Raw genomic sequence first — 21,348 nt, forward strand, 5'->3', positions numbered from 1 at the left:
GCCCCCTCTGCAAACCAGGCCCTGGACACCACAGTGCCAGGGTAGCTGGCACTACACACAGAGAGGCCGCGGACTGGTTGAAAGGAGCTTTCCTGGGCAGCAGAATAAGTTCTGTCATGGTTTCTGCTGAAGGGCATTTCCTGCAGTAAAATCGTTTAAAGAATCATTTACACCCTCTCAGGAGAAGATCACCACGAAATACTCTGCAAACACCCACTTCTTTACAGGATGCTGGGTGATCATGTAAAACATCTGTCCCGGCAGGCAGCACAAAACCGCCACTGGCTGATGAGACCTGTTGATGTAGGCGATAAGCCGACAGCATAACACCAACATTTACACTTTGCTGAGCTAATTTACCTTCAACCTTTTAATTTCCTGACAAAAGCCACATCAAGAATCCACTAAAACAGCGAGTGGCTTCAAGGTATCTCCAATATGGCGTTATCAGCCGTGAAGTGTATTTGTCTCCAACTGCAGGTGACTCACAGGACTGGAGTTCTCATTTGTTCCTCTCAATAGGAGCTGTGGAAATAGCTCTTTAACACACGCCTGGGGGCACCTCCGAGTCATCTCCACGCCCAGTTTTGTGTATTTAGAAACGCAGAGAATGTGGATTATGCTGCTCTTTCAACTGCTGTTACTTGCTGCAGGTACAGAACAACATTTGCCTTGGTGCTGTAGAAGTCGTCGATGGATTGAGCTCTGTCCCACAGCAGGGAGTGCACTGCTGAAATGCACTCCTGCAACACGCCGTCTTTCCCTTTTAAAAGTCATCAGTCTCCTACTTCCTCGGCAAATTTAAATAGGCTTTTTTCTTTTGTACTGTATTTTCCTTCATGTAACTTTGCCCATTATACTGGACAGCCGAGCTGACTGATACCCTCTGCACCTTCAGCTTTCACAATGGAACACTAAAAGGAGGCAGCAGCTCAAATTACCCTCCCTGCCCAGTCCCACGTCATTCTCCCCAGCAAGGATTGTGTAAAGATAAAACGATGAACAGTCCTGTAGGAAATCTGGAAAGATTCATCAGCTCAAAACTTCTCAGGTAAAAATTCTAACACACCAATCAGTCTTCAGTAATCACCTTCCAGACGTGATTTCTGTTATTTAGTGAGGTTCTATTACATACTTAATACGTACTTATGCGACAGTTTTGCACATAGCACATGTTAAATAGAGTGATGCATTTTGACACTTCCTAAATTGGTCGTTACAAGTTCTTGTTGCGTTCAACAGGGAAGCCACTCAGGCCAGCCCATGGAACAAACTTGTTCTGCCACTTAATTCCGTATCAGTTTTGTCAGCGCAGGTACCCACAGCTTTTCCCTGTCAGGAGATGCAATATTTTTTCGTAATTTCAGACGTAATTTCAGATCATACATTGGTCCCCAGAAATTTAAGAGTGAAAGGACATTTACTTTCCTTTTGATCATCCCTTAGTCATTGTCGGCAACTAAAAAGGTCCCAGTTGGTCATCGAGCAGAGACACAAATCCACTCAAAAGCCAGCACTGCACTGCTCTAACTGAGCCATCTTCTGTTAACAGGATACACCAGTTGATATTACAAAAAATCAACAAAAAAAAAAATCAACCGCCTCCCCCCCCCCAAAAAAAAAACAACACCAACCACCCAAACCAACCACAAACCAAAACATTCACAACAAAGAGAAGCTATTAAAAATCAACTGCATAACAAGTATATCTTTGGGGAAATCAAAGTAATCCCAGAATAGAGTGATGCAAAGTCTGATGGACCATGGCTGTAACTGATGTCTAACATTTCCATAAGCATCATTAGGGTTTTTTTTCCCCTGTTCTTTTGTTTGGTTTGGGATTTTATTGTTTGTGTGTCTTTTTCTATTGTGAACATTCTTCTGATGACTCAGGCTTAAAATATCCATATTTGTATGGGGAAAAGCTTACTTATATTAACTAACTTGGACATAAGAGGTTAAGAGACATCAAGTGATCACAATTTACAAAGACAAAAGTGGTTATGAAACCTATCAAGTGAAAAGCACTATGTGGAGAAAAACGTAAAAAACAGGTGTAGAGATTATAAATAGAATAAATACACAAAAAAGTTCAAAGATTTTTCTTCTCTTTATTTAAACACAAATACATTTACAGCATGCAGGTAAGTTAAAACTATATGGCGTCTTCCCCAAACCAATTGTTTTAATGCATCTTAAGTGTACTGAAGTTAAATCATATTCCACAGGTAGACTTGTCCTCATGTCAAATTTAGAGTTACACACAGTAGTGAGTCAGCATTTAAGTTATGTAAATAATTTAGTTGTTCACCAGAAATAAATATTATTTCACCAAGTTCCTATCCTAAACCATCTTTTAAAAATATGATCTAGAGGAACATAAAAATAAGAACCATTCAAAGACTGCAAGTTGAAATAGCAGTGTTGAACATTCCCCGTATAGACTGAATATTTTAATTTACAAAATACAGTAACTGTCCTGTCTGGCTGACCCATGACAGCCAAACCAGAAAGCAAAGAAAGTTGTGTGTTTGTTTCTTTAATTTTTTTACATTTTAAGAGGCAGTTCTTGGTAAACGTCATAAAAGGTTTCAAATAAAAAAAAAAAGTTTAAATATAAAAAGGTGATGTACACTGAGCTACACACTAGTTACTATTTAATCTATTTTTTTAAACACAGCAATTTTCAGCACCAAAACCCATGACAATTACCTACAGGAATGAAACCCCCACTCACAGGCATGAGAAAAAAATCCTGCTTCATTTCAGTGTTTTGTTTTTATGATTGCACATTGACAAATGAAGGCCTGAAAACCTGTAGTTAACATTGAGAAAAATAATGGACAGTGCTGTTTCCATTAAGAGAAATTTAATTCAAGATAGTTTGCTGTTCCTTTATTTTTCTTTGCTCAGTATGCTGTTTTCAACCGTGCTCTAAAACAACTGCAAGTTTGGAGTGTTTGGCAGCCCTAATGAACAAAACTGTATTAAAAGCTGAAAACTCCAAAAGAGTGAGATTTCCAACTGATACACTCAACCTTTAAAAATCAAACTATTAAAAATTCAGACTACTGTAGAAATAGAAAAAAGTGGTTCAAGGTCTAAAATTTGACTATAATCCATCATAATATAAATATTTTACCTATTTAAAATATAAAAGTTGAAAGTGATTTGCTGTCTGAACAGTCACAGAGTTTCTACTGTTTCCACAATAACTGATTAATACCCAACAAAAAAATTCAAACCAGAACAAAAAGTGGTACCAACCAGGTCAGGAAAGCTCACCGAATTCTTCCAGTAACACTAAGTTCCTTCTCTCTCAAAGACCTGGTAGCCAGTTTCTATACAGAAGGCGGCTGCTCTAAAAATTATAGTGGCTAAACCCTATGAATAAGTTAAGCAAATTACACTATAAAATTTTAAACCCTGGATTAGGCTCAGTGGGAGTACTGGAGCTCAAAGCAAAACAAAAAACCCCGCGTTTCATTTTGTTAGCCACTTTACAGGACTTTATTGCAAAGAGAAGAAAAATATTCAATAACCACTACTTTGGACATTTCATATACCTACTTACAAATGGATTACAAATACAATTCAGGGTAGCACTTTATTTTATTATTATTTTAAACACGTGTCCCTGGGATTTCCAGATACATCAGTTTTAAAAAGTTGTGTCCTCTATTTACGCATCTGAATTCACTAGCCTGTTGCTGAAAAAGGTTTTTCTAAGTGAAAATTAAAACTTTAGCCAAAAATTCCAGTACTGTATGTAGTGGAATATAAAGTTACATTTTAGATTGCGCCCATTTCGCTCTTACAAAACAGCGAAAGTGAACCATCACAGGTACAGACAAATGGACAGACAGGCTCATCGCAATGAAGCAGAATGTTTTCACTCCACCAGACTGTACTGTGTGCAGAATCAGGAACAGGACAGATGGGATAATCCATTGCCAGAGTCTTTTTTGTAAACTTAGGTTTACTCTTATTACTGTACAATATTTAATTCTAAGTCACCCGATAACCGGGCGTTTAATGAGATAACAGTTATACAGCCGTGTTCATCCTGAACTCTGGAGATCTGTGGTGTAGCGATCGCGGTGCCTCGTGGCAGTTGTCGTAAGCACTTCAGTATTCTTACACTGTACAAACAGATTTAGTTCCAATGCTCTATGTAGCATTCCAAAAGAAAACCGTGACGTAGAGTGCCGCCCTAGTTCAGTGGGACATGTAGTGTTATGTGAAGTGATAAAAATGAAAGTATACTTAAACACTGTTGCACATTCCCTAAGACAATAAGATGTACACAAATTAAGCTAGAAAATTGGAACTAAGATTTTCTCAACGTACATTCAGCTTGGCACAGTGCAGACTAAATTTAAGACATGAAAGACAAACTGTGTAATAAGCAGAGCTACACTTTAAGTAACATGTCATTTTTCAAGACGCCAAAATTGCACTCTAGTTTTTTTTTTTTTGGGAATCAAGTTAGCAGAATTTGTAGAAGGGGGAAGAGCTGTACAGGCCAGGTATAATTTATACATTTTCAGAAAATAATCCTACAGTCCCCAAATGGAGAGATTATTGTCATGGAATGACTCCCTCTACACAATATCCGATACTCCTCACGCCGCATTTACTTTTCAGCAACTGTAAATGAGAAAAATCACAGAGTTAAGCCAAAAATGCCAAGTGACTTACATTTACAATAGACCATATCACTATTTACGAAGATTTAAGAGCTCAGTTCTTAGACCACTCAGATAAGTGCTAATAAAACATTTAAAGTGAGAAACCACTCAACACAAAGCATTTACAGCACAACAAATACACTGGGTGTGCAGTCTTGACTGCATTAATGGAGTAAACACTTCAGAGAGAAACCACTCATAACCCTGCTCCATTTTCCATGACTGCTGCTGCTTTTTTCAGGTTAGTGTCAACTGCATGGATACCATCTACCAGTTATTGCAAAGTTCTGACTTTGCTATTTTGGAAAGATGGAATGGGAATTAAGAGATCATTTGGCATTAATGCTTTTAATTTATCACCTCTGTACTTCTTTAATGTGTTCAGAATAATTTGTTAAATAGTGGTCTCCAAAAGTTAAACAGTGTATCAAGTTCCAACTATCCCCAAAGTTCTTATCTTATTATCAGAAGATAATAATCTGTATTAATCCTCAAAAAAAGTATAGACATTACTACAGAGAAAAATGATCCTGGCCACCAGAGTATTCACAAACTTAGAACAAGTTTATATTTAATAGTAAAATAAGCTCAAAAACTTTTGTTCCTTTGCTTCTACAAGAGACAGGTTCTTCCAAGAATAAGACAGGAAAGTAGAAATGAATTACAAGTCTCCTGCCTAAAAGTGATAAACTCTGTTCAGCTCTACTGCAATAGGGGACATGGTGACATCAGTAGAATTACAGGAAAGCTTTGCAACTGATTCTGTGAACATATGACGTGGGATGTTTTGGTTTGTTTGTTAAAAAGGTGTTCTAGACAATCCTTAGCCATTTTGTATTCCTTCGTGATTTACCTACACATAGTCCAAAAGTCAAAGTGCCAAGTCTCATATTTAAATTCTCCAGGAGCAACAGTGAAAGCTCTTGTTCACAGCAAGATGCAAATTCCTATTTTAACTATTTATCACTGATTATATCTGGTCTTCTAAAGCTTAAACTATGAGCCTAAATAGGTTCTTTTCACTTTGCATTCTAGGCAACATCAGAGCATGTTCAAACTCATGCTAATGAGGACAACTAAAATAAATTGGGTCAATCGTACCTTGAAATGTCTCTACATTGGACAGCTGAGCTCGATTGCCTTTGTAGCCAAAGTAGCTATCTAAAGATTACTCTCAACATGTCCATGATCAAGAGTCCATGAACTGCCAGCTCCTTGGTCATTCAAGGTGTTATTCAAGGTTAAAGTATCCATCATTTCAACCACTTACTTATTAAGAGACACTACTGAACAGAACCAGGTACCCTGACTAGTACTACAGCCCAATTTTCTCTAAATTAGAGAGAAAGCTTTGGAGAGTCAGTCAGCTAATAAAAAGAAACTAGTAGAAACAAGTTTAACATAAGCTGCTCTGGAGCCCTTCAGAATAGGAGCACCCAGGATTAGAGCAGCCCACGATCATTTTAGGGGTACTTTCAAACTGAAGATGCCAATAACTAAGGGAATGTCTAGAAGACATTTATGGACATGCTCAAAAGTGAAGATGACAATGGAGAGTAAAGCATTACTGTTGGGTGAGTAACGGACCAACTATAGAGCAGACATTAACTAAAACCATGTGATTCTCTAAGGCAGCTTCAGCATATCAAGTACCACGCTCTGTAATTACTTTGGAGATTAGAGATCTGCACATTAATAAGTGATACTTTAGGATTAATAAGTGCATGTATTAATTTCAATTAGAGTAACTGCATTTTAGCTAGGCTAACATTTTAAGTTTACTGGATGAAGACATGAGTTTCTTTTGTTATATAATTCCAAATCACTGACACATGAAGCAGTAAGAAAAGCAAATAAATAACATGTAACAGTAGTGTCATTTTTACTTCATCACTGAATGTTTTCCTGAAGAAAACCATATTTAGAAAGATACTAGGAAGCCAAAAGAATTTATATGTCCACTCCTTTCCCAAATAGTAGCTACTGTCTGTGACTGGTAACTACCTCCAACTGATTGTTTTCACGTTTTGTTCTACTCCAGCAGAACAACCCCAGAACTGCCACTTTACAACAAATACCAGCTTTATAAGAAAAGAAGCAGCATCTTTCATCAGATGGTCATGTATACTGTTCTGCTAACCATAAAATTCTGTAAAGAAGAGAAGTTAATCTGACTATCCAAGTGACTTAATGCCACAGAATGAACTGTATTAAACCTAATACAAAGTAGTTTGATCACACATTTTAAAAAATCCTACAAGACAAACTTACACTTTGTCTTGGCGTCCCCCTCCACGCAGTACAACAGGCTGGCTGTTCTGAGTGAACGCACCTCCACCACGAATTGCACTTGGATGAGTTGGAGAAGCTGCTGGATGCTGGCCAGGACGGATAGGCTTAGCTGCATGGAAAGAAACACGGTTTACAAATTTATACATCACAACTGTACCTTGGATTATTCAAATTTACTGATGCTTTATTTTACATTATCCAAATGAAATTGAATGCACTTTAAATATGAAAACAACTCTAGGGGATGGTATTCTGAGAACCTAACAGATTAGCGTCAACTGCAACAAGCCCTGGAAAATAGATAAGGTTTTGCTTTGTTGCCTCTACTAGAATTAAAGCTCGCAAAGCTTTAATATAGATAAAAATTCACATGAATTATCTGCTCCACCTAACGTATTACCCTGTGAGAGTCCTATTTTTTGGCAATAAGAACTCAAATAAGACACAATGCTAGAGAGTCTCACAAGGGTTACATTCCTGAAGGAATCATTATACACCTGCTGTACTTCCCACAGCTATTTGATTGGTAAGTCAGTAGCTGCTCTGCTCTGCAAGTGGTTCTGCATACCAATTACTCCCCAGATAACACTGCTTTGTCAGCCTAGCACCACATAAAAATAAAATCTGCTCTATAACTGAAGTGAAAACCCAGCAGTTTTGACAGGTCATTCACAAGCTGCATACACTTAATAAACTGTATTTTCAATCAGTTTTGCACTTAGCTCTTAACAGAACATGCACAATGGTACGACTTTACAGAGTTCTGTAATATTAAACAGAAGCATTTAAAGTTTTGGCAGGCAAGAGGGGATATAAAGCACCTGCAGGTAGCAGCTGCATCGGAGAAACACTTCTCGATTTCTGCCTTATAGGAAGCTGATCTCCAGTAAGACATACAGCACCTGACAGTGTAATGGCATGTGGAGGACCCAGGGAATATGACTGTCTTGCCACCACCTCGCTACCCCTTTTCTGTTTCTCCATTAGTTGTCTCTAGAGAGGGTGGTGGAGTACTGTATGTTTTGGAACAAAGAACTGAAAAGGTAATTAGGGATCTTAGGATGATGTGGGTTTCCATCTGCCCCTCTTCCTCACAAGATCCAAGACAATTCTGTTGTTGTTTCAACAGCTGATGGCTTAATCTTTCTCCTTGCCTTGAAATACCTCCTTAGTCTTAGAAGTTAAATCATTCCAATTCCATTCCAAAAAATTAAGACTCACATTCAGTGTATTGTTTTGTTCTAGGAAATGCAACACACATTCAGCAAGAATTCTAGGTTGGTAAGCCTTTCCCAGAGCCATTCAAAATAAGTAAAAAGCCAAACAACCACACAGCACCACCTACACACATTTATGGTCTTTAACAGAAATGTAACCCATGGTAGAAAGTACACCACATTCACACATGCAGTTCCAATGAGGGCTGAAAGATACACATATGCACAAAGATCAGAAAAAAAAAATAGACAGATGAAGCTTTGGGGGCAAGGGATTCTCTACTAACCAATTTGAGCAGAATGTCCTCTTCTGGCCATGTTCTTGGATCTCACAGCTTCCTTTATACGATCTACTTCTTGCTGATACCGCTTGCGATCACGAGAAGCGTTCTCTTTGGCTTCCTTCAGTGCAGATTCCAAAGCTTTAACTCTTTCAGCTGTAGCTCTAAGTCGCTTCTCCAGTTTAGGAAGTTCACAGCGAAGATCAGCATTATCACGTACCAGCTACAAAACCAGAATTGATTATTTTCTTGGTACCTCTCTCTCTTCATAGGGAGAGCTCACCAAACAGCCTCCCACCCCTGAACAGACAAAGCAGTAGGGCTACTGTATTAACTTTGCTTAAGCTTTGAGTAAATCTATACTTCAGTGACAATAAGACTGTTATTTGAAAAATCAGCTACCGTGGAAGAACCTGCTACCCAACATAGTAATTTCTACATTCTTTTTCCATAAGAGACAGGCAAGAATCCCACATACTGACAGACTGTGAAAAAACACTAACTTGGATCTCCTTCAATTTAAATGCAGCTATTTTGTTACATGTACTTAAAATAGTTAATTAATTACATTATAAAACAACAGACTAAATTTTCCCTACATCAAGAGACACACTAAAGATATAGAAGTATTTAATTATAAAAAGTTACTTAATGACCAATTGGTAGTTGTTGCTATAATAATGAACCTTGAGGAGTTCGATTTTAATTAGAACTTGAAACTAAGTCTCACTGTACCTGCTTGTGAACCTTTGTAAGCTGTTCAAGATTATTCTCAAGGAAGGAAATCTTCTGTTTTTGTGCAGCACTGCCTCCTGTATCATCTGAGTCAATCTCGGCACTCTGCAGTAACATGGGGAGGGAGAAAGAAGGCTGAGTATAAATCTGAACTTGCATATTAGAATTGAGCCAGAAAACTACACTGCATAAACATCAATTCCTAATTTAGCTCTAAACTGAAATTTAAGCAGCATTCTCAGAAACAAAAAGTTTCGCTACAGCACCACATTACCTTTTTCACTCTAGTAGCCAGATCTTGAACAAACAGCTTCCGAAGATTGTGAAGAGTCTGAAGTTCTTTTGCCTACAGTTAAGGATAAGAAGTTAACAAAACAACCCCAACAAACTCTGAAAGAAAAAATAAAAAAAGGCAAGTATTGATATTTGCTTTGGAATTTATTCTGAGTATCTTACCACAGTCTCTTCCAAACCCTTTAAATCTTGTCTTGCTTGTTCCCGTCTGTCCTGCATAACCCTAAAAGAGAATAAATTCATCCTAAACATCCCAGCAAAACTGGAAATTTTAATGTTTTAGGAGACTAGGGTAATAAACAGGCACTGCATGAAAATCAAGTGTTTCTATTATGTAGACAAAAAGCTTCTTCTCCTCTCAAAATATCTCCTCACTCAGCCAGTTTACTGCTAGTTCACTGTTAAATGAGTAAACATTTAAGGTAATAAAATATTTTAAACAATATCTCAGCATCCTATTCATTTTCCAGACCTCTCCGGAAAAGTAGTTCCAGGTACCTTATACAACTCTAAATTAAAAAGAAACTGCATTGTTTCTGGTCTGTCATTTGCCATGCAATTAATCAGTGATGCATGCCACTGTTTCATTTTCAGAATAAGCCAGTCAGAACCACCTAACTACTTAAACTGCATAAAGAACAAAAAGAGAATAAAGGAACTGTTACAAGCCTCTTCCAGTCTTGGACAATGCAACACTTAGCTGCAAATTGAAAAGTTAATTACTCCAATCCTTAGCATATTAACAAAAAACAGTTGTGGCCTTCATTTCTTTCATAATTTTACTTCCAATTTTAAATATTCAGGCAGTGCAAAAGTTTTAAAAAAGTTAAATTCAAGAAGGCCCTAAAATCCTTCTCTTTAATAGGCATCCTATACAGGGAGAGCCATTTCATCATATTAGGTCAGTAGTTTATAGAGTAAGTGTTCCCACACACGTTTGTTTTATGTATCATCATCACTTACGTAAGTTCATGCAGTTTTCTACTTTTTTCCTGATCAGTCGCTTTCAACTTCTCATGCTCAACTCTAAGACGCTCCTGTTCAAGCATCATCTTCTGGTTTTGGCTGAACACAGAAAGTAAATATTTTATCAGGTGATACTGTCAGAAACCACGTTCAGTAACAACACAAGACAGAAAGACATTGCTGAAGGAAACCCTTGGCACTTCCTTCCCATTGTATTTTGCTTCTGTACCCCATTGTATTTTGCTTCTGTACCCACACAGACCAGAGACATTGGGCACCACTACAGTAATGGCAATTACTTACTCTTGAAGTTCAGTGATAAGCTTCTCCTTTGCGTCAACTTCATCTCTTAGGCTACTGATTTGTTTCTGATGTGTCTCACGATGGCTCTGAATTTGCTGCTCCACAGCTTGCTATTAGAAAAAACCAGAATGTATTAAATGCTTTTTGTGGGAATCTGGGTTGGTTTGGTTTTTTTGTTTTAGACAATGAATTTAAATTACCTTGACTTCATTTGCAGTCTGAACCTTATTTAAGTGCTCTTTCTCCATCTCATGGACCTTTTCTAGTAGGGATAGAGAAAACACATTTCAGCCAGGTAACTAGGCAATCCCATGGATGATGCAGTCAATTTCCCTTTCCCTTGGCAAGAACTTAAAATTTGTTAAAAGACCTCTCCTACCACAAAGATCAATTCAATCAGTAACATCTTCAATTTAATCCTGTCCCCAGTAGTTCTTTCAAACAACAAATATGTTTTCTCATTGATTAGTTCCCCATGTTGAGCAGCAAAAAGCCTTTCTATAGCTCTACCCTTCAACCTAAACAGAACAAATCCCTATTTATCACGACATACTGAAAACGGTGGGTGGGGTGTAGGGAAGCAAGTCCTACCCTGTGCTCGGAGTTGAACTAATTCTTCATTAAGGGAATCCACAGATTCTTCCAGCTGCCTCTTCTTCTGTTCCACGTTCTGAAGATATTCAGTCAACGACTTGATCTTGGCTTCGTGCTTGTGGGATGAAAAGATTCATTTACTTTAGAACCAGGTATCATGGAATTACATCTGCATAAATGGTTCATACTTATTTTTAAACAAGAAGTAACCTCATCTCAAAACAAAAATGGTACCAACTAGAAACTCTTAAAAAGAATATGACTACTCAAGTAGACCTGTAATGTAGCCTATAAAATAACACCTTTATTCTGGATTGGAATGAAATAGATTTTTGTCTAGGAGAAGAGATGTTTTGAATGTTAAATACTATCAGAGGCCTACTGTATTTCCAAGATTGCACTGATTTAAAAAAAGATGATCATCCATATGTAAAACAAAATATAGCAACATTAAACTGCATATGTGGATCACAATTTTCAGAAGTGTTAGGGGTCACATTACTGATCTTGTCTAATAATCACATTAAGATGGTCTTGCATTAGAAGTAAATTTAATCTGCTATGCAAGCCTGCTGTAATTTTACTGTGATATTATTACCCCTCCAACTTGCAGCATTAGGCTAAGTGCTCACTGGCCACTGCTTCTGTAAGACTCGGATTTGTAAAGGATTCTGTGATGGAAAAAACAGGGACTGCAGTATTTAATACAAGTGCTACAAAGCATTATCAGGCTACAGATAGATTGCAGAAATTTTGACATCCTGTCACACTCAAAACCACTCAGAAGCATCCAAACTGAAAAGAGTACTGAGGAAATAGCTGAATTTTGTGGCTGTTCACTCACAATATGCTTTGTTAGGAGTCAAAAAGAAACTGCAACTTTTTTTCCCCTAATAGGTTAATAAATTTAATTTTTAAAGAACATTTAGGAAGTACACTGCAGAGAAACATTTACCTGTGAGATCCGGAGCTGGCAGGCAGCCAACTCCTTTTCGTTTTCTTCCATTTTCTTATTGCTTTCGGCCTGTGTGCCTTCTAACTGTTTGCACCGTTTTACCATTGTTTTTACTTCTGATTTCATTTTGCTAATGTATAGTCTTGCAACTGTGAATTCTTCATCTATCATGCCAGTTCCCTCAGGCTGCTGAAAAATGAGAAATGGTACATCTGGAAAGCTCAGATAACAAAACAGAACTCAAGGTGCACTGGAGCAACTTAATACCCAGAACACATCCCCCGCCTCAACAGATGATCACAGCTCTTAAAAAAAACATCACCAACATTCTGGTGTTTAGGTTTTCTGACAGATTATTTAGAAGCTCACCCTAAGATAGTGAGCTGCCTGAAGACAAAAATACAGTTCAATATTGATTTCTAATACTGCTTACTTTCCGGCCCTGCAGTGATCCTCTAGATTTATCTTTCATTTCATTTCCTCACTCCAATTTTATATAAGCATCATCCTGATTGTCACTGTAGGTCAGTATTACATGTCCAAGACAATGCTGTTGATTAAGACCACTTCATAAAGCAGTTTCACAGCAGGAAAACACTACTTTAGAAAAAAATCATGCCTGCTCTTCCTTGGCTTTGCATAATCAAATTCTGTCTGGGACCCAATTAAGTCACAGTAAAAGGAATGGATAAGCTTATTCTCAAATTATTAATATATATATGGCTTCCTATGGCGGTAATTTTTACCATAGTAAGAAAATGACCACACCTATCCACAATGTATGTGTTTAATACATGACAATAAAGACAGCACTGATAAATCCTTACCTTGACATCATTGTTTCCTACTGCAATTCCTATCTCTGCAAGATCTTTCAGTAAGGAGGCCATCATTTCTGTTGCTCGTTTCTTTTGATGGTTGGTCATTTCTTTAAGTTTCTGAAGCTCTGCATCTATACTGGCTAAAGTGACCTACAGTAAAAAAAGTTACCCTTTAATAAACAAAACACATTCCTGCTCTTGGAACTAGTTTCACACTATTTACAGAGTGACAGCATTTCTTCTCAAAAAACTAAGAAGTACTGAGGACAGAGAACTCTAGTTTATAAAATATAAGCTTACAACTGTGCAACAAAATTAGTGTCCACATTGTTAGACAGCATTCAAAGTTATATACAATTAAATATTGCAGAGAATTGTGTTTATAGAAGAAAGGTACATGGACAGCAAGTCCAACACTTTTCACCATATTTTGGTAAAGGAAAACAATTTATTTGCCTGCAGAGCTCTTAACTCTTCCCTATTTGCAAAGCAAAAAACTGCATCCACTACTGAGACTTTATAAGCACAACACAATCTAGAGCAGTTTTTCAGCAAGTCTGAGGTGCCCTGGTTGCAATGGCTGCAGCTCAGCAGCTCGCACGCTCAAAGTCTGCTCTTTGTTCTCCAGTTTTAAAGAAGTGCCAGCAGTTTTACAGCAGGAAAGTTTCTGGCAGAGATGCCAAAGGATGGTTAGTGCCTGGGTTGTCTGTGACAGGGAACACCAAAATGTCTTAATTTTATGACATCTCAGAACAGTGGCTTTCTTATGGTTTGAGTTATTCATGACACTCAGTGGATATTAGTTATGATATCTAGAACTGCTATCTATAAACTAATTAAAAGCAACATCAACAATGCAAACAAAACCCCAAAACACACACTTTGGTATCATACACACACAGAGTAGGCCTACTCCACCACATTTTAAATGCTGCTCATAAGATGACCAAAGATTCTTTGACTTTTGGCCAACCTTCAGCTGATGGAAGCTACCAATAAAGATTACTCAGCTCAGAACACTCAGAAGTTTAAAGAGAAGTTTCATGATCTTGTGAACTTTAAATTTAGAGTCAGTGTTCTATCAAGCCAAATCTTACTAACTGAAAATTGAAAGCCACATTCACTAGAAGACCCAGACACACTCGAATTTCATCTTCAAGAACAGAGAATAACGAGACTTGTGCCACCACGTATTGTCTGCAATGCCAGCAAACATGCTGATCTTCTCCAGTATTTAGAATTCTGGGATAATGAGGGAGTATTAACTGTTTAAAACTGATTGAAGTTTGCCAACTAACTACCAGTCAGTTCAGAAAGTTTGCAGGTACATAAGGAGCTGTATGGTATTCATCCTGTGGGCTGATGCTGCATCTGTATTTTAACTGGGGTTATCCTCTGGAATATGAAATGTCCTCAGTGTTCTTAACCACTCTTTTCAGAAAGTAAACAGAACTGCTTATTTTTGAAGCCATAAAGGTAAATTATTTTGCATGCCATAAATACAGCAGGCAAATACACATTCCTTTCCAGAAAAGCTGTCGCATGCTCACTGCAACTCCAAGATTGGAAGAAGCAGATTCTGAAGTCAGGATTACCCCAACTGCACCAGGAAGACAAATAAAACTGAATCAGATCACCAGCATGTCATGCAAGTGTTAACTTTGGACATATAGGATATTTCTGAACACTCTTCAGGTAGTAAAACATCAGACACACTAAAAAGATAAGAGCTAACACAGTCAAGTCACACTGAAGACTGTCAGTAGTTTTTTATCCCCATTGCATACCGATTTTTGATTGAGTTCATCACTAAGCAGTTCATACTCCTTTGCCTTGTCTTCTACTTCCTGAGACTTCTGATCATAATTGACAGCTAATTCTTCAAGGGCTTGTAGCACCTCTTTCACTTCCTCTTTAGAGGCATCATTTTCAGCCTGAAGACGATTCAACTCTGCTTGCAGGTTGTCTTGGTCCCGTCTGGTTGATGCTAGAAGCTGAAACAATAACAGAGATTTAATAAAATCGCAAAAACAAATAATCATGAACAAAATTCCACGTATAACTTGATTTTATAGCTGCTTTTAGCTACTACAGTAGCTTACGTCTACATTTTTAGTGTATCGCATCATGCAATAAGGATGCCAAGGACAGATACAGTGAGAATGAATAATTAAATTTACCATCTATATTCATAGTTCTTTTAAAATATTTTCAAAATGGAAGTGATTACAAATCAAGACACATAGGGACAGCAATTGGAAGCCCACATGGAATATAGCAAGTTCTCAGAACTGAACACTACTCATGAAATTGTCAGCAGGGACTAAACTTCCAGCATTTTAATACCCTCAGCTGCTGAAGAGTAACTAGTCAAAGCATACAGTTGCTAAAGAATCTGATTTATTTATTTAAATAAGATTAAACAGTAGCTTCAGCTTCCTGAGTTCTCAACCCACTTCCTTCCTACCATGTACACAAGGATTACTATTTTTTAAATCTTTGCGCTGTGGAGAAATATTTTTTCTAATATCTTTGCTAAGTAAAATTAACATTTCCATTATTAATAGGCATCATTAATAGGCATTTGCCCCCATTTGATTAAGTTACATCTCTGGCAACATGTGCATACAAATCACTTGAGTATTCTAGCAAGTATGGTCTGAAATAAGCACAGATACTTCCTTTTTCATTTCCCTCCTCTCCCTTCTCCCTCTGTACAGCAACTGACCAAAAGTAAACCCTCCAACAGATTTCTTAGAGTAAATCAAGTTACCTTCAGTTTTGACAAACTGCTGACTTTGCATGGGGAAAACAACTGCTGCTGTCTTTGCATAAAATACTTCAATTCTTTCAAACTTCATGGATACTTAAGATTCAAGTAAACTGGTTTAAGCTTAGCGATTAGCACAGTGCAAGTGGGAGGAATGAATAGGTAGAGTATTTAGATAAGGCATAAAAGAGAACTTTTGTGCAGTAGTAAACTGCCACTCTCCCTGGCCACTGTGACCCATTCAGAACACCTCCAGTTTCTTTAAAGAAAAGACGAACAAAAATAAAGATGCGAGAGCAAAACTCACCTCTTCCTGATCCAACATCTGGGTCTTCAGTTTTTCTACTAGTTGGCTTTGCTGATTAATTTCTTCATCCTGCAGTTGAAATAAGACTGTGTTCATCAAACTGACAAATACCACTTAGAAAAAATAATCTAAGAGACATCAGATGTTCAGCATCTAACTTCTCCCTGTTCTGAAGCAATTACACAACTGAAAGCAATTGAAGTAAAAAAACAAATCCTTTTTATTTCACTGCCTGATCCAGTAGGCTCTTAACCTGGCATGTACATGTAACACACCATGCTTCAAAGACAAAAGTCTTATACCTGTGCTTTTGCAAGTCTTCTCCAAGTTGTTCTAACTTCCAAGAAACAATTAAGATTTAATTAAAAGATTTTTTCTCTCCGAATATATTACTGCTTGAATTTGATATTATATTCAAATAAAATAGGCATAACACCAAATGAAAAAATTGCTGTCTTCAAATTAATCTTTATCCTACTTTCTCATATTTTCTAAGAACGGATACTCACTAGTACCAGATAAGGCAACTTTGATTCCTCTTAATCAGAATTAAGAGTAGGTACTCTCAGCAAATACTTAAACACGCTGAACTAACAAATGAATACTGGCAAATTAAATATTACACAATAATATGGTTCAAGATATAATTTCAAGAGGTCTTACATTAAATAAGAATACCATACCTTGTCATCCAGTTGTTTATATAGTTTGGCAATTTCTTCCTCACATTTCCTTCTCTCAGCATCAGTGAAATTGCCAGTTACTCCGATTGTGGTAGCTGGTTTATCATTAATAACAGTAATATCCTTGTCCACTGCAAAAGCTTCCAAGTTGGCCTTCTCCTTGTCAAACTGTTCATCAACTGGCACCGTCTCCCCTTAAAGAATACACTTAATTTTAGTACGGTCAGCCATAAAGTGTCTTCCACGAAGTTAGCCTTGAGAAGTATTACATATTTTCTACTAAAAGTATTGCTCCACAGTTAGTAAGCAATTGAGTTCATGTGATTACTTTGCAAAAAAAACCCAAAACAAACCAACCACTAGATCATCTAAACTATTTCCCACTTACCACAGAACATTATATTCCACCCAGGTACTCTGCTACGAGCTACATCAAACCTTATCTTCTACAAAGCCACCTAACTGCCCAGAAGACAGAAAATCCTTTCTTTCCCTTGGTAGTCTGTTCTGCTAGGTAGCCATATTTACTTTTAAATTGCTTTGATTCTACTTTAAAATACTTTTTCAGTTACAGTATTATCTTTTATGTTCATAAAGCTTTTTCTGACAAGAACACTACCTTCACATAGAAAAAACATCACATGCTAATCAAGGCACTTCTTTGACAAGTTAAACTAAATTCCTTAGTGATTTGTTTGAAACATTTTATGCAGTCCTTGGAAGGCACAGGCTCTTTCCAACACTCCAGTATCTCGTGTCAATATTCTACTATACTTAACATTTCAGGTATGGTCTCATACCATCTCTATAAAAGAACAGAAAAACCACCTTGGAAACCAAAAAAAACCACCTCCATATCCTACTAAACTTATTTCAGTGAACCCATTTTTTTCAGATTTATATCAGGATGCGGTGCAGTTGTCTACAAGATTGCAAAATCATCTTCTATAGCTGCCAAACTCCAGAATACACCTGTAATTATGACCTATGTTACTCTTTTCCAGAATTTATGACTTCATTATTAACTTGCATTTTGCAGAAATGTCAATTGATAAGAAGTTAATTATTCAGGAAGAACGAACGGGCACACACCCTGCACTGTCAGCAGTTTTGGGTGGGTTTTTTGCCTATTAACATGTTTGAGTTTTAAATGAGGGCAAGATCCTGTGATACTGATTTGAATTAGAAAACCAAACCAGAGGAAACATTTAACTCAGTTTCTGCAACTACAATTAAAAGCAGTTTTTTCTCTCCCAAAATAAGAATTTTACAATGTAACTCTAGCTCTACTAGTAAACCAAGTGTTGAACAACCTAACATAAATACACTTTCAGACTTTTTTTGCCATTACAAGGTTATCAGAAGTTGTTTCAGTTGTTTAAAGTGAAAAGCATGAAGTTCCAAAGTCAACTTAATATCCTAGTTTTAATATTCTTAATAGTGCCTTGCATAGTGCTCCCAGATATTTCTGGTATCCTTAAGACTTATTCAGTGTCTGTCATCTTGACCAAAGTTTGCATAATAAAAATCTAATTGTTTCTCACCGTTCCGCCACCTGTTGAGCTCGTTCTCCAGCCACTGGATGGTGTTACGCAGAGTCTTGTTCTTCTCCTTTTCCTTCTCGTACTTTTTCTTCCACTGTTCTGCTGTGAGCTCCACGTTGACACAAACTGTGTTCTTAATGGTCTTTGCTCTAAGTAGAAAAAGCAAAAAGCTCTGAAACTTCATTTTTAAAGAAAGGAATTAAAGGTTATTAAATAAAATTTCCACAGATCACTGGTGAAAGCGTAAACATTTCCACCTCTTCCAAAAGTTTATTTCTACTCCATGTCAGGTTACTATTCTTTCAATTTGATTGATACAACTGTTAATGGAAGAGCAACACAACAAACTTTGAGAAGGCTGGAAAATCTCAAGCTGATTGAGTCAGAAAAATTCAGCTGCATACTTTCACCTAAAAGAATTCAGGTCAGGACAGCTGTGCACAACTTTGAACAAAGGATAGTATTCATCACATGTAGCTGTATAATGGAGAGCTAATACTTCTAGGGTGCAAACCATCTCACTTATCTAACAAACAGTTCATTTTGACCAAAAAAATCCAGTTACTGGATCTCCACTAACCAAAAAGGTGTTGCAAGCCAATTAGATAATTTCAGACGGGATTATCTACATTCAGTCAGGTGAATCCCATCCAATTAGCCGATTAGCTTCGGAGACAAAACTACCAGCACTAACAACATATCCACGAAGTCAATGTCTGGTTTTTACTTTAGTGTCATACATCACTTATCTCAGTAGTTTTCTTGTATGGTCTCCTCCCACTGAACACCCTACCCCAAGAGATCAGAACAGGAAAAAAAGCTTAACAGCAGTTAAACATTTCCGCAGCCCCACATTACAATCCCTGTAAGACTTTCTGCAAAATCTTAGTGAGATGTTACTACCAAAAGACACATGATTTTTTTACTGTGTTATGTGATATTTACACAGCCTTCAGTTACTACAGCCAAGGGTTCCAGCATAAATTTGAACAACCCTAGAAGGTTGAATCAATATACTGGAGTAACTATGGTGGCTGAGACAGAAGTGTACTCTGTTAACTCCTGAAGAGCACAAGGCAGTGAAATCACACAGCTGCAGCTGGAATACACTGTCCAGTAGTTCATTCAATAAATACTAAAGGGAAAAGACCTCCTAACTTCTAAAAGAAGACCAAAAATCTCCACTGTTGCAGAATGCAGTCACTACTCCACACTAACTATTCATATTCTGCCAAATTCCTAAGTTCTGAATTCATCTCATCTACTTTCCAAAATACAAAGGTTATCAAAGAAGACCAGTAGGAAACTATCTTGTTGAACTAGAGTGGAAGAGGTACACTAACATCAAAGATCAGATGGACTAGCTTTTGTAATGTGCTCCAGTAAATGCAGTGATTTAATCAAGTGGTCATGAACTGGAGTATAACAACAAAGCATTAGTAGTAGAATGATAAAGAGCTACCTAACAGAATACCAAATTTGAAATGGGTGCTTATAAATTCAGTTACAAATGACACAGGAATTTACAAGTATTAACTCAAATGTTACTGGAATGGTAGATGAGGACAGGCTCCCCTGGCAAATAAAAGATTCAACTTAACAGGAGTGAACCCTTTCCTCCCTCCTTCCACTTTAGGGAAAAAAAAATACTTATTACCCTCAATTAAACCACATTTTGAACCAAACTATATGCTGTCCTCCTGGAAATGCAGTCTTGAGGATCCTGCCCAATTTAAGGATTTTTATATAATACGAGGTAAGGCAGATTACAACACTTAGCCATACAGACAATAAAAAATTACAGAAAGGAAGTAAACATTTTAATTAATTTGATTAAGGAATCTTAATGGAGTAACTCGCTTATTTTTCATTCCGCATTTATTTCTAATAAATCATTTACTCACCTTTGGCCAAACAGAAGAGTAGATTTAGTTTCAGATTCATTGTAAGAAGATGGAGAACAGCAAATAACAATAGTGGTTCTGCAATTACCCCCTAGTGAATCTTGAAGGATTCTGGTCATTTTGCTATCACGATATGGAACATACGTCTACCAAGAAAATGGTTAAAGGATCAGTTATGGTTTCTCAGACACATTTAATTTGTTGCAATATGAGCTATGCTTTTGCTAGGTGTAACTGCATTAAAAAGACATCAAACCCTACTTTAATTCATAAATGATAAGACTGAAGATGCACAGGATGACATAAGATTGTACTTCTACGTTTGGCAACTTTTAGAGCCCAGGAAAACTTTCAGTATGATGCTCGGGTCCCTCAGCATTAAATATAACTTATTAATCTTCACTGTCAACACAGTACAAGACCAATGGCCATCTGCAATGCACTGATGCAACTGGAGTAGTTTAAAAGACTCCAGGTACATCACAGAGGTTGGTAAGAATTTCTGTGTAATATCATATTCAGAGATGCAAACCTTTACCCTTCATGTATAAAAGTACAAAAGAGGACACTTACACTGCTTTCAGCCAGCGCTGAGATGACATTTCCTAGAGCAGACAAAGACTTGTTGATGTTCTTGGCCTCATCCAGCACAGCACCTTCTGCTCCAGTTTTACTAACCTATACAATATTTCAGTACATTACTACATGAATCTTCAAAAAACACCTTTCATGTTTAGATAGAAGTGGAAAAATTACTTGAGCTTTAAGTCAATCTCCTTGACTTTAAGAGACGCTCATAAGCAAGTTGCATCAGAATAAGCAAGCTCTTCCTCAGACTCTTTCCCGAATTCATTATCAATATCTCACTCAAAAGTCAGTGTTTGAAAATGTTTCAGATATTTTTACACTGAAGTGAATTTTCTCCTTGCAAGAGGCCTTTTTGTAGAAGATTAACATACACTTAAAAATTCCTGTCAAATGAACAACTTCA

At 37.2% G+C, this 21,348-nt stretch overlaps 1 protein-coding gene across 2 annotated transcripts in view; it reads right to left on the reverse strand.

The window, feature by feature from the left end:
* Positions 1-2,091: 2,091 nt before the first annotated feature.
* Positions 2,092-21,348, reverse strand: part of KIF5B (kinesin family member 5B) — a 33,801-nt gene continuing 14,544 nt past the window's right edge. Inside the window, exons 9-26 of one of the 2 annotated variants that reach the window (XM_050311704.1) lie at positions 20,931-21,035; positions 20,358-20,503; positions 18,454-18,602; positions 16,910-17,103; positions 16,227-16,295; positions 14,937-15,143; positions 13,156-13,299; positions 12,329-12,517; positions 11,371-11,488; positions 10,980-11,041; positions 10,780-10,889; positions 10,474-10,575; positions 9,673-9,733; positions 9,491-9,562; positions 9,217-9,321; positions 8,488-8,704; positions 6,963-7,092; positions 2,092-4,650 (exon numbers count right to left, since the gene is read on the reverse strand). In XM_050311704.1, the coding sequence (XP_050167661.1) occupies positions 4,644-4,650; positions 6,963-7,092; positions 8,488-8,704; positions 9,217-9,321; positions 9,491-9,562; positions 9,673-9,733; positions 10,474-10,575; positions 10,780-10,889; positions 10,980-11,041; positions 11,371-11,488; positions 12,329-12,517; positions 13,156-13,299; positions 14,937-15,143; positions 16,227-16,295; positions 16,910-17,103; positions 18,454-18,602; positions 20,358-20,503; positions 20,931-21,035 (2,187 nt within the window). In that variant the 3' untranslated portion in view covers positions 2,092-4,643. The remainder of the gene's footprint in view (positions 4,651-6,962; positions 7,093-8,487; positions 8,705-9,216; positions 9,322-9,490; positions 9,563-9,672; positions 9,734-10,473; positions 10,576-10,779; positions 10,890-10,979; positions 11,042-11,370; positions 11,489-12,328; positions 12,518-13,155; positions 13,300-14,936; positions 15,144-16,226; positions 16,296-16,909; positions 17,104-18,453; positions 18,603-20,357; positions 20,504-20,930; positions 21,036-21,348) is intronic. The other variant, XM_050311714.1, reaches the window with a different exon arrangement.

Source organism: Myiozetetes cayanensis, unplaced genomic scaffold (genome assembly GCF_022539395.1).
Source record: "Myiozetetes cayanensis isolate MyiCay16 unplaced genomic scaffold, myiCay2020 scf1, whole genome shotgun sequence".
NCBI classification, from domain to species: Eukaryota; Metazoa; Chordata; class Aves; order Passeriformes; family Tyrannidae; genus Myiozetetes; species Myiozetetes cayanensis.